Source organism: Mchenga conophoros, linkage group LG3 (assembly GCF_057382185.1).
Source record: "Mchenga conophoros isolate Kocher_MC1m ecotype Shallow Benthic linkage group LG3, M_conophoros_male_GT1.1, whole genome shotgun sequence".
NCBI classification, from domain to species: domain Eukaryota; kingdom Metazoa; phylum Chordata; class Actinopteri; order Cichliformes; family Cichlidae; genus Mchenga; species Mchenga conophoros.
The window spans coordinates 43,027,582-43,045,072 of record NC_140528.1 but is presented as its reverse complement, the minus strand read 5'-3'; the positions used below and the strand labels follow the sequence as shown (position 1 = coordinate 43,045,072).

The window sequence follows — 17,491 nt, the reverse complement described above, 5'->3', positions numbered from 1 at the left end:
ACCTTTGGGGTTCATGTCACGCACACTCTCTCCTGCTGAGAAAAAGTATTCTCAGCTTGACAAAGAAGGTCTAGCTGTAATATTTGGCATCACGAAATTTCACAAATACTTGTATGGCCGAGTTTTCACGATTTACACAGATCATAAACCCCTAATCTCACTGTTCAATGAAAAGAAGCCTATACCTCAGATGGGCTCACCAAGAGTACAAAGATGGGCCGTGACATTGAGTGCTTACGAGTACAACATCAGGTACAAGCCAGGAAAACATCATGAAAACGTGGATGCGCTCAGCCGGTTGCCGGTACCAGACTCAGCACCTGAGCAAGAGATGGCTGAGCAGGTTTTGATGATGGATGTACTGGATGACACATTAGTGGACACTGCACAGATCAAACGATGGACAGCTAAGGATGTCTTGTTGTCGCAAGTCCATGAGTACACCTTAAAAGGCTGGCCAACTGAGACCGATGCCTGTTTAAAGCCGTATCGACAGAGATGTGAGGGATGGTTGCGTGCTCTGGGGAGCCCGAGTAATTATTCCCACCAAAGGCCGAGACAAAATATTGAAACTCCTGCACCAGACTCATACAGGCATGTCGAAGATGAAAGGCTTGGCAAGGTCGTATGTATGGTGGCCAGGGATGGATGAGAACATTGAAAGAGAAGTGCAGGCATGTGAGGAGTGTCAGAAACACTCCAAGTCACCACCTACTGCACCATTACACCCTTGGGAGTGGCCGGAGTCACCATGGTCCAGAATCCATGTGGACTATGCAGGGCCTTTCCTCGGGGAGATGTTTCTAATCATTGTGGATGCTCATTCCAAGTGGATGGACATTTACCCTGTGAAATCCTCTACATCACAGGTAACTATAGAGAAACTGCGCCAGAGTTTCAGTGTGTTTGGACTACCTAAAATGTTAGTTTCAGACAACGGAACATGTTTCACAAGTGCTGAATTTGAGTCATTCATGAAGCAGAATGGAATTGACCATGTAAGATCAGCACCTTTCCACCCTTCTTCAAATGGGCTGGCTGAGAGGGCGGTCCAGACCTTTAAGGAGGGGATGAAGAAAGTCAAAGGTGATACCTTGCAAACCAGACTGTCCCGATTTCTGTTCAGTTATTGCATCACACCGCATGCCACTACTGGTTTATCACCTGCAGAGTTGATGATGTCACAGAGACTCAGATCAGTTTTGGACTTGCTCATGCCTGATGTGAAAACAAAAGTGCAGCACAAACAATTGAAACAGAAAGAAAATCATGACACCAAGAAAAGACTGAGAAGTTTCACACCAGGAGACAAGGTCTTCATCAGAAACTACTCCTATGGCCCGAAGTGGATTCCCGCAGTCATTGTGAGAGCATCGGGTCCAGTGTCTTACATTGTTACCATTGGATCAGGTCAAACTGTGAAGCGGCACGTGGATCAGGTGAGAGCAAGAGTGGCTGACACTGTTCCCAGTACACCAGACAGGGAGGTGGAGCCATTGCTTGACAAAGAATCAGTGCCTGAGTGCTGCTTGCCATTGGAGTTGGACACATCGCCACAACCTCCGGCAATGGAGTTGCCTTATGCTCCGGAGACTCCAGCTCCCGGAGACTCCTCAGTGACACCCGTGTTGCGACGTTCCCAGAGAGAGAGACGTCCACCAGAGACTTTAAAGGACTTTGTTAGGTAGTGTGAGATCTTCCAGAAATAGAGCAACAATGCGCTCTGATCTCACAGGAAGGACGTACCTTCCTAGTTAGAAAAAAAAAAAGAGAAACATGGAAACCTATGTACAGTTGTATGGTTGTATGGTTACCTTAATTACATGTTGATTGCTTGTTAAGCATTCTTTAGATAAACAGTTATTTTGTAAGTCAAGGGAGTTGTTGACTTAAGGGGGGAGGAGATGTGGTATCGCAAGAAATAAGTGGTTATATATATATGTGAGTATACATAATAGTTATTATTCATAGATCCTAAGTTCCTGTTATTCTTCTGAAAGAAACAGAATGAGTGTGTTGTTACAATGGTAATGTCAGGAGAGGCAGTATTAGTTCTGTGTTACATTAATGTGTAAGGAAGTGGAAGAAGTGTGTGTCCTGTAGGAGGCAGTAGAAAATGGATGCTCATGTTCTGTACATGCCCTGAAAGAAAGGTTCAGTAAACCAGTGCAACGATACTCAGTTATTGTATTTTTATTTTTTGAAGATGCAACAGGACCGTAAAAAAGGCGCAAATAGGACCCTGGAAACAAAGCTCCCCACAGGAGTTTCCGCACCGGAAGTAGCATATGCTAACGTGCACATAGTCATTTAAACGAACAGAAGAAGAAGAAAACCCCTGCACATGCGCGGTACGGATCGGGTAGACCCGATTTGGTCCGACTTTGCACATGCGCAGTAAGGATCGGGAGTCCTGATCCGTAACTGTCTTTTTATTTTTCGTTTTTGTATAAATTATATTGAAACATTTTAAGAGATACTTGTTATTCTTAACATCTTAACAGATACTCTGACCCGTAACTACCATAAAACGCTTCGACCGGAAGTAGACACCTTTCGCGCATGCGGGGTACCGATCGGGTTTCCGGTACGGATCGGGTAGTGACAGGCCGCTCTGACTCACATGAGCCCCATACCCTTTTAACGACGCTATTTATAGAGTCAATTATGAGCTCGTGTTTTAGAAAAGTCCCTTGTCTCAAACAAAGAAACAAAGACAATTTTTATTTTTTAGTCCAAAGGTTGAGAAGTTGCTTAGCTGAAAGAAGAAGAAACTGAACTTTATTTGGAGCCCGAGCAGCTGGATGCCATATTCTGATGTTTGACTTTGTAACATTAAGCTTCTGTTGTCCTGCTTATGAGAGAGCCTGTTTAAGTGCAGTGTCAGTGACAAAAGAAAGGGGGAGGGGTACGCGTTTGTCATGAGACTTGAATATCAGCTTGACTACCCCTTCAGTTGGTGTGTAGTGGTTAGAGGGAGGATAAAGACAATTAATGGGACCTGTTTATAAGCAGCTGTAAAACCTCCATGTTTACCAAAGCATCCAGTCATGAATGGAAATGCACCATCTAATGCAAAAAATATATGGAATGAGCCCCTTTGTAAGGGCCATGAAGATGTATATTGCATATTAAATGTTGTGAGGACGCCATCAACTAACTGCTGTCGAAACTGAAACTCAATTTTATTATTATTATTATTATTAATAATCATTACGTTATCCGACTTTTTAATGTTAAACAAAACAGAAAAGGAAACATTTCTCTGAAAATGATCAGGCAAAGGCCTGGATTGAAAATGAGAGAAAAACAGACAATACTGAAAGAAAAAAGAATTATAGAACTTTCGAAAACCTGGAGATCTGGATACTTTCACTTTCTGATGACAAGACTCTCGCTAAAGCAGAGAGAAGGTGTCAGGCGAGCAGTAATAATGCCACCTGTAGCTCACTTCCTTTCAGTTGCTCAGCAAAACCACAGCCACAGGAAGAAGCTGCTTTTTCCTCCCAGTGTTTAAGATAACTCAGCCATTTGGTTTCTTTTGTTTTTCACTTTTAAGATATTCTCTAATCAAAATTGTTGCTCCGAGTTTTGCCTCAGATCTCAGAGTCTTCAGAGTTAGTCTGATGAGGAGGGACCTTTTCTTCCATGTAGGATCAACTGATTTTGTTCCAATTTAGTTTCCAGTTTAATTTATCATTTAGTTTGACCATTTTACAACTTTGTTTATCTGCTTTGTTGCCATCGAACAGAAAGCCCTTCTTTTTCAAAATGCAACATGTCATCCTGTGACAGAAGAAGAGGAGGAGGGTTTGACTTTGAGTGACTGTAAACTGCTGGTCTGATTTCACCAAGAGGCTCGATGGAGAAAACACCTCTGCTAACGCTGCTCTGTAAGTACATCGCAATGATTATAGCTGTAAAAAAGCTCTCTGATGTGTCTCCATCACAAACATACATTTTTGTGTAGAAACAAAGGAGTTTTATATAGATGAGGCGACACAGAGGAGGCCAAGTAGAAGGAAGAAGGTTAAAGAGGAAATCTGAAAAATTCATAATAAGTAAAGTCAGTGTAGATACTTGATTTATAGGTTAATGTGCAGTCTTCATACAGATGTGTGGCATGAAACTTTGTTGCATGAGAGTGGTGAAAACAAGACTCTTTAGGAACAGTTATAGAGTAAAAGCATACTTACAATAGTTAAAATGCAATATTCAGAACCACATCCATTACGTTAATGAGTCACACTTAATGATGTGTTAATGAGTCACTTTAATGTTATGTGAAAAACTAAGTACACCCCATCATTCATTAGCTACTGAAGCCCTCTTTAGTTTTTCTGTATGACCACATCAGTCTCTAACATCATTATGGGGGAATATCGGCCAAATCTTCTTCACAGTGTCTTTTCACTTCATTGAGGTTTGTGAGCATCATAGCCAATCATCTCTCATCTCTTTGGTTCTTGCACTGTCATGATCTTTATTATCTAACATGCTAACTGAGGCCTGTGGAGTCTGACATGTAGCTCTTACAGTTTCTCTGAGCGCTGCAGAGTCTGACCTTGATGTAAATTTGCTGGGACATTCACTCCTGGAAAGATTGTGGCACTGTGTTAAAACACACCTGAATGCTCCGGACCAACAAACTTCCAAAATATCAGTTTGTCTGTCAAGTGCATTTGATCACCTGGCTGCTACCTTTGCTGTGTCCACACAGAAAATGATTCACAGTAACGTGGTAATCATAGCCTGCAGAAAGTTTAAAATCCATGGTGCAGAATATTAAGGGATTATTTGCATCCAAAAATAACGGAGTAGAAGTAGAAAGCATTATTTAAACCAAACTGATCATATCTGTGGACGCCAGAGCTTTATTTATTGTTTTACATAAATTTAAACTAACCTGAAGATTTCTCATTTCTCTTTAGTTCTGATCTCACTGCTGTTGCACACAACAAACCCAGGTCAGTAACCTCACAGTAAGAGCTTCACTTAAATAAAACTGACTGAGTTTTATGCCGTATTAGTGAATTATGTCCTGTGCATTTCTCAGAGATGTTTATATTTTTATTCATTTTAAATGTTGCTGTTAGGCTAATATGACACGTCAGTAATTACTTATCACCAAATTCTTGCGTCTCTTGATTTTAATCATAAACAAAGCTGAAGATGATCAGGCTCCTGCAGAGACATTATTCTAGCAGTCTATCTGATCTCATCAAAGCCTTCTAACTGCATCACAACCTTAGTTTAAATCGCGACCAGACTGAACATTTATCTTTTAAAGAACTGCTGGAAATGTTTTAGTTTGGTTTGGATTTTCTTGAAGATTCACCCCTAATGTTTGGCTGTGATTCACAAAATTGCTTGTGAAAGAATTAATGAATTAAAGAACTTATGTTTGAATATACTGTGTGCTGGGTTTTGTATGTCTCTTTAAGATTTTTTTATGAAACTTTGACACAAATAAAGTTATTACTAAAATAATAATTACATTTACTCCTCCTCACAAGCTCGTCTGACTGTGAGTCCCAGCAGCTCTCAGTTCTTTAAAGGAGCCTTTGTGTCTCTGAGCTGTGAGGAGGACAACAGCTCTGCTGGATGGACTCTGAGGAGAAACACAAGCAGAGACACCAGGAGTCAGTGTGGAGCTGACTGGGGGAGCTCATCTGGTTCTTCCTGCACTATCAGTCACATCATCCCACTCGACAGTGGAGTTTACTGGTGTGAGTCCAGAGAGGGTCCCATCAGTAACATGGTTAACCTGACAGTCACTGGTAAGCTGAGTGTGTGGAGTTAGTGTTGATGAAGCTGTGTGTAAATGGATGAAATGCTGTAGTTTGTCTCTGTGTTGAGGTGGATCAGTGATCCTGCAGAGTCCTGTCCTCCCTGTGATGGAGGGAGATGACGTCACTCTGCTCTGTGAAACAAAGACCACTCCCTCCAACCTCCCAGCTGCTTTCTATAAAGATGGCTCCCTCATCAGGAAGCAGCCTACAGGTCACATGACCATCCAGCATGTTTCCAGGTCTGATGAAGGCCTCTACAAGTGTGACATCAGCGGTCATGGAGAGTCTCCATCCAGCTGGATCACTGTCACAGGTGAGGAGCTTCACTCTGATTTCACCTCTTATTTCATCCACATATTCACCTGAACATGTGAGATTCTCTATGCAGATAAACCTACAAACACAACCTCACCCACCACCTCTGTAACTCCATCCCCTACCTCTGCGCTGCCCCCTGACTCCACCTCCTTCCATCCTGTGATCAGACTGGTCTGTCACCTGGTGGTGTTCACTCCATACTTCATCTCCACTTTCCTCATGGTGTCTTTATATCGACGCAGAGCCAAAGGTAACGCCACCAAAATGGATTGTTTATCAATTTTGATTGCTTTTGTGTTGTTAAAACCTGTCTGATCACCACATGTGACAGGAAATGACCTTCTCATCTCCAAGGTAATAACACCATCAGCCAGTGCTGAGCAGAGATTGGCTGAGGACTCTGATGACATTGTGGTGGTGACCGCTGAGCACCAGTTCTGAGCTGCACAGAGTTTCTGCTTCCTTAGTGGTTCTCATCGCATTGTGTGAAGTCATAAACCCTGCTTTGTTACTGTGAACCTCTGAAGTTTGCTTTGTTCTGTCGGCTCACAGCGTGAGGGTGTCACCAGTTACCGTAGCATGCGTGTTTTTCGACCATGAGAGGAAACCCACAAAGGCACAACTCTGCTGCTCTCTGTGCACATTTTTCTACAGACATCAAACTCATCACAGCCTGCCGACTTTCAGGTGCAGTGGAAACTTCTAGTGTGGCTTTACGTCAGCCATCTGTGGTGTGGTTGCTCTCAGCTTTGCCTGCAGCACCACCCTGGACTGTGAACTTCAAAAATTGCACTTCAGATTAACTGGACTTCCCATCTTTCCTTCCCCTCTTAAAGAAGACAGCCCAGACAGAAATACTTTTGTATCTTTTTGCCTCTCTAACCTGTTATTCTGAGTCTCTTTTTCGTGGTTGCACAGGCTTGTTGTTTATCTTTTTGCCCTCATGCATCCAAATCTGAGAAAAAGCAGTTTTAGTAGGCCTAATTGAGGTTTTGGATCATCTAAGTTCTCACTCTCTTGGATAAGTTATTTATTTCATAAGAGCATTTATTTGATGATTGAGCAGCTGTACATGTTCTGGCTTCTTCTCAGGTCATATACCGCAGACACTGTGTTGTTTTATGTCACTGACTTTACAAGGACAAATATTTTTCTAAGTGAATGCAGTTTTGATATTCAGATGTGTTTTTATACCATGAAGAGAATTATAGATACTTATGTCTGTGTCTTGTTAAATAATAAAATGAATGTGACTGAAACTTTGAAACTTTGACATTAACTGAATCTGATCATTGATGAGACAAAAGTTCTGAAAGTTGACTCGCTGACCTTTGAACTCAGGGCTTTGTGGAGTGCAAACAGTTTCATATGAGCTGTATTCATGTTCAAAAAGGTCCTGAGATCATCGTGTTCATGTTACTGTCAGAACCTGATCACAGTAAAAGACTGATTGGTGTGTGATGTGACTGAGTGACTCTGCAAAGCACTTTGCATGACAGCACAACACCAGCAGGTGGCAGCACAGGAGGTTCAGCCTAGGCAGCCTAGTTTGACCTCTGACCTTTAATTAGAGAAAACTGTAAATATGTAAATACGATATATGTGTATATGCATATATGAATATATACTATAATATATATCCATATATATATATATATTAAATGATTATACAGTTAGATTTGTTATGGCGAGTAGAGCCATGACATACTTATGACCCCGAGCTTCTAATCAAAGGACAAGCAAGTTGTCTTATGTGCCAAAAATTTGGCTCCTATGCTTGTGATCGAGTTTTACATTTATTAAGCCACTGAAAAATTTGTTTGCTTGTGTTTAAGATTTCATCCTAAAGAGAATATTTTGATTTTATCTTGTCATCCATTTGTGCCATTAAAAATGAACTTAACTCAACTGAAGTGGTTTCATGTCTTATGAAATTTTAAAGAATTTTACATATTCGTCATTTTTATATTGCTAGTTATATTTTCAAATAGCTCTCATAGGCCCTGAATTCATGATATTCTTGACTGAGAGTAGTACAACGCTCCTGTTGCAATTAAATGTGCTATATAAATAATTAAACTATTAGTACAACATACAGGACGTCTACCAGTCCGTGCCCGGCCACTCTCAGTGTTCCTTCACTCTGCCTCTAGACAACCCCCCCTAAACACCATCCCAATCACAAGCACTATAAACTACAGCATCTCTAATATGAAATTTAACTCATGCTACTAAATAGGAACAGGATCAACTAAATCCAGAGGATTATTGACACGTCCTACCTGCAGAGGTAAACTCCAGGAGGAAGACAAACATTCCTACATTCCAGAGTAATACAGCTGTTACAGGAGGCATTCTCACATGAGCAATCTGACAATCCAGCTGTTTTTATGTCTCTATGTTCCAAATAACTCTGTGTTTATTAATTCTATATTCAGGTTTATAGTCAAAGGAGCTTGCAAAGAAAACGATGACCTGGATGACTGAGAACCTTCACAGACATATTCAGGTTTATAAAGAAACATGTTTTCTGAGCTAATGAATGACTGAATGGGGGGAAACCAGTGGCTGTCGTTTTATCACAGAAGGAGGTGTTTGAGCAAAGAATAACAAGACAAAGGGGCAGTACACAAATAATGTTTTAACGACTCCAAACTTTATGGCAGACTCTTAACAGCCCTCTAGTGGAGACAGACCAAAGAGGCCGTCAGCACATGAAGAAACAGAAGTACATATTTCCTGTGTTATGATCCTCACAGACTCCCCCCCTCCTTTCTTTTCTTTCCTTTCTTTAATGAAACTAATAAAACTGACTGGCCACTTTACTGGGTACAGGTTGCTGATATATGATAGCATCACACTGTTGCTGCAGATTTGTAGCCTGCACATCCATGACATAAATCTCCCGTTCTAAAAACACCCAGAGCTTCTCTTTTGGACTGAGATGTAGTGTTTGCAGAGGCCAGGTGAGTACAGTGAACATCCATCAGATGCTTTCCTATTCTTATCACATCCATTTATTCATGCGTGTGCACGGAAACATGTGCATGCATGGAAATGGATGTGGGAAATATGAGAGCCAGAGATAAAGGAACATGTCTGGACAAATCCATGACAAAGATATAAAAAGGATGTGTCAGAAGAGTACACCGTCCTTCCACTAGTTTCCTGCAGATGAGTCGAGGAGAAAGATTGTGGCAGGTCACCTTTAATCCTAAAGCAAAGACTTTGGAAATGTGTGTCTCCCACACTGATGACAAGAACCAATCACAGTGTTGGTCTTTGTCTCAGCAGGAGAAGTTTTATCTGTTTCTGACAGTCAGTGGTTAAAGCAGCCTGATTACTGCAGTCACTCGTCAATAATCAAACCACCTGCAGATCACTTCCTCTCAGCTGAACCACAGTCATGTACAGAATAATGCAAGCTGTTTCCAAAAACCTGAAACATCATCGCTGTTTAAGATAAAAATATAAAATAAAATACAACATCATTGATGGTTACTGTGGAGATTATTTCAGATTACATAAGAAAAGTTTGTCCTCAAATCTCAATAAAGGGACTGTCAGTGAAGGCATCTCAGGTACTGATGTTTTCATATATTTACTTCTGTCTGTGGTTTCCTGACTGACTTCAGCCGCTCACCCACAGTGTGTGTTTAATGGTTCCAGTGTTCCCCTTTAGGTTGGATGTAGATTTCATTTCTCTCCATCCTGCTGTTTAGGTTTAACATGTTAAAACTTTATTCTTTGCTTTATTCCAGTAAAACAGAGAAACCTGTGCGTTAGCTGAAAACCACAACTCTGGCATCCCGTCACAGAGGAGGGTTTGACTTTAAGTGACTGTGAAGTGTCAAAGTGTTGATATCACCGAGAGTAGGATGAAGAACACATCTGTGCTGTGGCTGCTCTGTAAGTACACTGCAATGACTGTGTATGAAAATTTGTTGATTCTCCACCACAAACATCCAGGTTGGTGTAGAATCAGAGAGGTATTAGATCAGTTTTCACGGGGGGAACGAGAAGAGGAAAGAGGGTCAAGAGGAACTCAACAGTCTTCAAAACAACAACTAGCTAAAGTAAAAGATATGGAGTAAAAATGCTTAATATACATCGAAATTTCCTCATGAGTGTGCTTGTTCTGCATCAGTGTGTAACTCACCACAGTCTGGTGGTTACCTGTTTTCTGTAATCTGGTTAAATGTCAAACTCAAATCAACCTGAGTGTCATTTCTCTTTAGTTCTGATCTCACTGCTGAGCTGCTCAACAAACCAAGGTCAGTAACCACCTTCTGTCACAGTTTAAACCTGACATAAACGACACCTAAAGTCCTTTTTTATGCTTTGCAGTAGCATGATGTGATAATCATTACAGTGATTTATCTCTGGGTAATGTTTGACCTTATTATAGCTTCAGTTTTACTAAATCATCCAGTATTTGATGTTAACCAGAGACACAGATTATCTGACACTTATTGTGTGATTGTTATTGACAACAAGAGGATAATTTAGTTTGTGTACTTGATGTATATCCTCCTCACAGCTCGTCTGACTGTGAGTCCCAGCAGCTCTCAGTTCTTTGAAGGAGACTTTGTGTCTCTGAGCTGTGAGGAGGACGACAGCTCTGCTGGATGGACTCTGAGGAGAAACACAAGCAAACAACAGAGGACTCAGTGTGGAGATGGGTGGGGAAAACCAGCTGGTTCTTCCTGTGACATCACTGTGTTCCCATTGGACAGTGGAGTTTACTGGTGTGAGTCCAGAGAGGGTCCCATCAGTAACATGGTTAACCTGACAGTCACTGGTAAGCTGAGTGTGTGGAGTTAGTGTTGATGAAGCTGTGTGTAAATGGATGAAATGCTGTAGTTTGTCTCTGTGTTGAGGTGGATCAGTGATCCTGCAGAGTCCTGTCCTCCCTGTGATGGAGGGAGATGACGTCACTCTGCTCTGTAAAAACAAGACCACTCCCTCCAACCTCCCAGCTGCTTTCTATAAAGATGGCTCCCTCATCAGGAAGCAGCCTACAGGTCACATGACCATCCAGCATGTTTCCAGGTCTGATGAAGGCCTCTACAAGTGTGACATCAGCGGTCATGGAGAGTCTCCATCCAGCTGGATCACTGTCACAGGTGAGGAGCTTCACTCTGATTTCACCTCTTATTTCATCCACATATTCACCTGAACATGTGAGATTCTCTCTGCAGGCAAACCTACAACCACAAGCTCACTCTTCACCTCTACAACCCCACTCCCATCTTCTGCCCATCCAGCTGACCTTGTGTTGAGAGTTTTCTTCTACCTGGTCGTTTTCACTCCATACTTCATCTCCACTCTCCTCATGGTGTCTTTGTATCAACACAGAGCCAAAGGTAACAGTCTAAATTACCTTGATTACATACTGTGGTCAATTCAATGTAAAAAAGTTTAATTGCGTGCTTTTTCTTTTTGTGCCCCATTCTTGTGGAATAGTCTCCCTCAAAATATTAGGCAGGCATGCTCTGTGGAGGTTTTTAAAACTAAGTTGAAGACACATCTGTTCACCCTATCTTACATGTCTTAAATCTATGTCTTTTAGTTTTTAAATTCTTACTGTTTTTAACTACTATTGTGTTTTTACTTGTACTGCTAGTTATCCCTTTTATTTATTCATCTTTTTAGTTTCAAATAGCTGTTCAGCACTTTGTTTAAAAGCACTTTAAAAATAAAGTTATTATTATTATTATTATTAATTACCTCATCTAACAGGAAATGATGAGCTCATCTCTAAGGTAACAGCCCCGCCCACTCAGGCTGGGCAGAGATCAGCTAAGGACTTGGATGACATCGTGGCGGTCACCACTGAGCATCACTTCTGAGCTTAAGAGACACGATATCAGATCACTGTGATTGAATTATATGTGAAATCATTGCTTTAAGATGGAACTAAAATGTAAGATATACACACTCTTCATTTTAGTGCAATTTAAGAGTTGTTGTGTGTTGCAGAAGTCAATGAAACTGCTATCTTTGTGAACTGTTGGGTTATGTTTATATTTCTGGTATCCTCTTGAAACTTGGTATCATGACAAAATGTGTAACGTTTAACCAGATTTATTGAAAACCTGATGAATTGGCCTCATTATTTGGCAAAGTTAACATTTAAACAAGTGTGACAGCCAAAGAAAGACTAAAACTCCTGCCCTCCCACTTTCAGGCCACCTTATCAGACTTCACACAAGAAGAATCAAGGAGGCTTACTGAAAAAGTAAAAACGTGATTTAAATGTGTAATATAATATTACTATATTATATTATTATTATTATTTAAATCTATTGAAAGAGTTGTTAACCAGATACTTGATTAACAATGTCTAAATTCAGAAACAGGTAAACAGCACACCTTAAAAACAAAACAAAACAAAAAACCCATTTATTTTACAGCAAGTGTATTTAAAAAAAAGTATTAACTGGACAGAATTTTGAGTCCCGCGTGGTAGACTTGGTGTTTGTTCTTCCTGCCAAATGATACATTTGTTCCCACCCATCGGGGACACTTGTTAGCACTCATCCTCCAGCTTCATTGTGCTAACGTGTTTATAATAACCTTCCCATAGCACTGAAGCTAGCTACCAGGCAGGACACAATTATTTCCCAACTTCTACAACGCTTCAAATACTGGCTGCTGTTTAGTTTTGTTCAATGGAACATTTCTAACTCTCAGTGATGGCACATTGTTCGCGTTTGTAAAACCAAAGAAGAATTTGTATCCATGACTAATGATGTATTTAAGTGGGGGGATACTTTGCTTTGTTCCTTTGTCCTTATGTACATTAGAACAACAACAATAACAATGACAATAAAAAGTAACACAGCACACACAGACACATCATCTATATCTGAAGGAGACCTGTCCTCGTCTCTCCACATCTGTTTATCCTCTTCATCCATGACACCTGCAGAGCAGACACAGTGTGAGGACAAATGTAACAGTTGTGTACTTATTACATTAGTATTGTCACCCTTTGAAACATGTCAGCAGCTCATTCAGAGGCTTTGGGGCACATGAGAAGAAAAAAAACCAACCAAGCTGATTTTTTTTGTATTTGTTGATATCTTTTTCCTGTCTCATCACACTGAACTGAATGTGCCTCAGCTCCACAGGAAAGGAGTTTGAAAGCACAAGAATCAGAGATGAGATCATCTGATGATGCTCTACTCGTTTATGACCTAATAACCTTTTGTGTTATTAAGTAGGACAGCAGGTGCAGGTTTCACTGGGGACTTTGTAGCACTGTGGTACAATTAGGCTGAGTGGCTGTTAGATAAATTCCACCTCTATCCTAACTTTATATTATTTAATGAACTGAGAGCAGACTCACCTGAAGCTGTGATGTTGAGCATGATGAAGCACTTAAGCTCATCAGTTCTTTTGGTGAATAAAATCCGACACTGGTATGTTCCTGCGTCACCGAATTTTTTAAATAATTTTTTTCAACTTTTAAAATGTAAAAAGCAACACTACCTTTATTTCTTATTGAACACCACTGACACATCTACCTGGCTCTTAGTAGGTGTGGCCAAAGTTTTAGATTATGAGCAATGTTTTTGCTTTCACACTTTCATTCTAGCAGTTTCTGGTTTCATCTGCTTCAGACTGTCACATTAAAATGAGGTCACATGACTCAAAATGAGCCCTGCTGCCTGCACCAATCACAGACGTTATTGGATGATGACGATGATAAACTTGTGATTAAAAAAACAACACAAAAAAGCAAAAATGTGAGAATAAAATGCAAATCTGCTGCAAACTTTACGGTGGACACTAAAGTGTAGTAATCGTCACCTCTGCCTACAGCCCACCTGACTGTAACACTGACAAAGTCAAGACTTTCAAACTCTTGATTTTGTTGTACGTGTTTACAGTGAGAGTAAAGTTGAATCAGTCCAAGACCACAGTCACAGGGACATGAGGCCGCTGCTTTGATAGAAGAGTAAAATCTCACCTGTACACACGAACAACAGAAGGCAGGCAAGCAGCAGAATCCAGAAGAGCATCGCAGATGTTCCTGAACGCATCTCTCATTGCCAGTGTTGGGGAGTAACGGAATACATGTACCGCCGTTACGTATTTAGAATACAAAATACGAGTAACTGTATTCCGTTACAGTTACCGTTTAAAAAGGTGGTATTCAGAATACAGTTACTTTGTTAAAATAAATGGATTACACTGCGGTACTTTCCTGTTTCATATTGTCGCGGGTCAGGACTGTTTGGGTTTTCTTTGACAGCTACGTTCTGTTGTTCCAGGCGGCAGCGTTACGGTTGCCATGGTTACAGGGCGACGCTCTCTCTCTCTCTGCGACTGTGTGTTTCCTGGGTGAGAGAGCGCCTTTTCGTTGTTGTTGTTGTTGTTGTGCTAAGCTAACAGGCAGAATGCTACAAGCATAGCTCTAAAGAATGTAGCATCATGGGCAGTGTAGTCCGTGTTGCAGGGAGAATGGACTGCCGTACACGTTATGGGTCTGTGAGCGCGAGGAGGGAGAAAAAGGGGAGTGGAAAGGTACGAGTTGTCGTCGAGCAAAAACGGGCGCTGGAAGCATGTAAATATAATAATAACCACTGCAGCCAAGAAGAGTGCCTGACGAGCCCAGTTGTAAGTAAGCTATTAAGACTCGACTGTAGACCTCGCAAGAAAAGTTGACCCACACAACAAAGTAAAGCTAGTTTTCGGCTACGAGCCGACAGGGACCCCGCCGTATTAGTCAGAGGTCCCTTTACTACAGTTCGGAGTCGCGGACCTTCAGTAATAGTAATAAATCACACAGCAATAGTACATTCACGTTGTTGTAAAAAGCATGATAATATATTAAGTGATCCAAAGTATTCAGAATACGTTACTGTCATTGAGTAACGTAACGGAATACGTTACTGTCATTGAGTAACGTAACGGAATACGTTACAGAATACATTTTGGGGCATGTATTCTGTAATGGAATACATTTTAAAAGTAACCTTCCCAACACTGCTCATTGCTCTACAGATCCCAGATCAGGTTGTTAACAGAGAAGCTGAACAGGCTATAACACCCACAACACCCACTTCAAGTGGGTGTTGTGGGTGTTTCCTTCAAGGAGATTTATGAGTGACGGACAGTCACATGACTTACAGGGATATTTCTTTTTTAAATAAGATTTTCAAGCTCACATCAAGCCCTCGTGCCACAACTAAGTTTGAACTAATTTGCCAATTAAAGTCTTTTGTTGAATGGATTCCTGAACTGACCGTTCATCACTGTTCATCGTTCATCACAGAAACATTAAAAAGAAGAAATCTGTAAAACTGAAACCACTAAAGGAGACCGCGTCACATGACTGTATCATGTGACGCGGTCTCGTTCACCACAGAGTAAAGCAAGGAGAGATATAGAAATAATCAAAGTACTTTAGGTATTTCAAATTTTGCTATCATTACTATTTAAATATTTAGCAACTTTAAATATTTAAATAGTGTAGATATAGAAATATTTTAATGAATGAGCACATTGTAGTTATTATGCTTTGTGGGATTTTTTGTGTTATTTTTAGTGCTTTTCCCCCACATGTAATTGTCAATAACAGCTCTGAGGTTTCCAGTTTCTGATGAAAGTTTCCCTGCAGGGTTAATAAGACAAGTAAAGAAAGACTTAAGTTTTACATAAGTGTCTGTACAGACAGTAGATGTAATTCTTATTGTTCTGTTCACCTGTGTACTCTATTTGTAGTTTGATTAGGTTAATAATTTAGTAGTTTTGTAGCTGTAAACATCCTGACATGTTGGCTTTATGTTTTCCATGACTGACGGCTCTGTGGTTAATCATGTGCATCTTCCTCTTCTGTCCTCAAGTCACTCGACAGCTCTGACAAACAGAAGCTGTCAAACTGTCACTGCGAGCCATATTTTAGACCTAGCTTTAGTCCAGACATCACTTTTCTTTTTCCGTTATAGAAAGTAAACAGGGTTCAGCACACAAATTAAGGAAAGGTTTGTTCAAAATCAATGAATTAAAAATAATTTAATAATATTTTATGATTGACCTGCAAAAGATATTTTAAACAACATTCTGTCTTTATCAATTATTTCAGTTTTTGTGGATTTACTTTTGTATGTTTGCTGCTGTGATTGAGTTTCCATCTTGTTCTCTTTCACTGTTTGACAAACATAAAACAATTATAAATATTATTTGACTACAGTATGGATGGAACGCAATGTTTTAATGATGCCAGTAAGTATAATGTTATGTATAGTTTATTGTGTGGCACTATGCTGTTAACGCTACAACTGTGAGCTTGCACTTTTACGGGGTCAGTAACCTTTGATCTCACTTTTTGTTCTTCTTTGTGCTCAGAGTTTGTGGTCAGAGAGAGAGAGAATCCACAAAGAGCAAAAATAGCTTGACCTCAGCCACAGACTGGAAGCAGCAGGAACGTCTTTCAGCGGTTTCAGAACAGACTGTGTAACTGTGCCGTTTCAGGAAAGTTAAGGACCTGCGCCTCCTACGTACATGTGCATTATCACACCTGGTGGATATATTTAACCTCTTTCACAGAACAACCATGATAATTTCCTGTAATATTAGTGCCACAGAAGAGTAGTGCAGTTATATATATAAAAAATAGAGTGATTCCTGTGTGTTGCACCAACCTTGCTACCTTGCGGTGACTCACACACACACATCCCTCCATTGCTGAAGCAGTTACAAGACTCTTTGGCCACAAATGATTGGTGAGTGTCATGGTGGGAACCCCGAACCAGATGGTGGACACCGGAGGTGAAGGCAGCCGTCACGGTAAAGAAGAAGAATAGTCTTACTGGGTTTGGTTAGCCTGTGGGTCTTTGGAGGCAACTGATGGGTACCAGCAGGCAAAAACTCCCCATGCTGTAGTCACGGTGTATAGTGGGCGTGGGTTGGGTTCATTTAATGATTACAGTGGACATAAAAATGAGCATGACTCAATATCCAAATATGAACACATTTCATGAGAAGCAGCAATAGAAGTAAGTATGTAAACGCTGTAAAGAGCAATAATATTTACTGGTGTTACATGGATTAGTATTATATCCATTCATACTTTAAGTTATGATCTTTTTCAATAGATGTTCAGATCCTGTAAAGTGAGGAAAACCTATTACTCCACTAATAATCCTCCTTTATACACAATGTGTTGGATTTTCTTATAGGAATAAATGGAAATGATCTCTAGGAGTAAATGCATCAGTGATACATCTGTTTATAATCATGTGGTCATTTGAAAAAAGTCTGTTAGTCTGACAGAACTCCGGGTCATGTATGTAGGTAAAGTCACCAGCTTGCAACCTTCTGTCTGCTGTGCCCAGATTAAACCATGGTCTCGTGCTGCCATCTACTGA

At 40.5% G+C, this 17,491-nt stretch overlaps 1 protein-coding gene and 1 pseudogene across 2 annotated transcripts; both read left to right on the top strand.

Annotated features, from left to right (window-relative positions):
- Positions 1–3,768: 3,768 nt before the first annotated feature.
- On the top strand, positions 3,769–6,551 carry LOC146578811 (low affinity immunoglobulin gamma Fc region receptor III-like). Its single transcript, XM_085268953.1, has 6 exons — positions 3,769–3,893; positions 4,932–4,967; positions 5,517–5,780; positions 5,860–6,105; positions 6,181–6,360; positions 6,442–6,551. Exons 1-6 carry the CDS (start codon positions 3,863–3,865, stop codon positions 6,549–6,551), a joined length of 867 nt encoding a protein of 288 aa, XP_085125079.1. The 5' UTR covers positions 3,769–3,862.
- A 2,844-nt stretch (positions 6,552–9,395) lies between these two features.
- LOC146578810 (low affinity immunoglobulin gamma Fc region receptor II-like) lies at positions 9,396–12,997 on the top strand (annotated as a pseudogene). The gene is made up of 5 exons (XR_014891521.1): positions 9,396–10,019; positions 10,349–10,384; positions 10,651–10,911; positions 10,991–11,476; positions 11,853–12,997. The product of XR_014891521.1 is annotated as a low affinity immunoglobulin gamma Fc region receptor II-like (transcript).
- Positions 12,998–17,491: the final 4,494 nt, after the last annotated feature.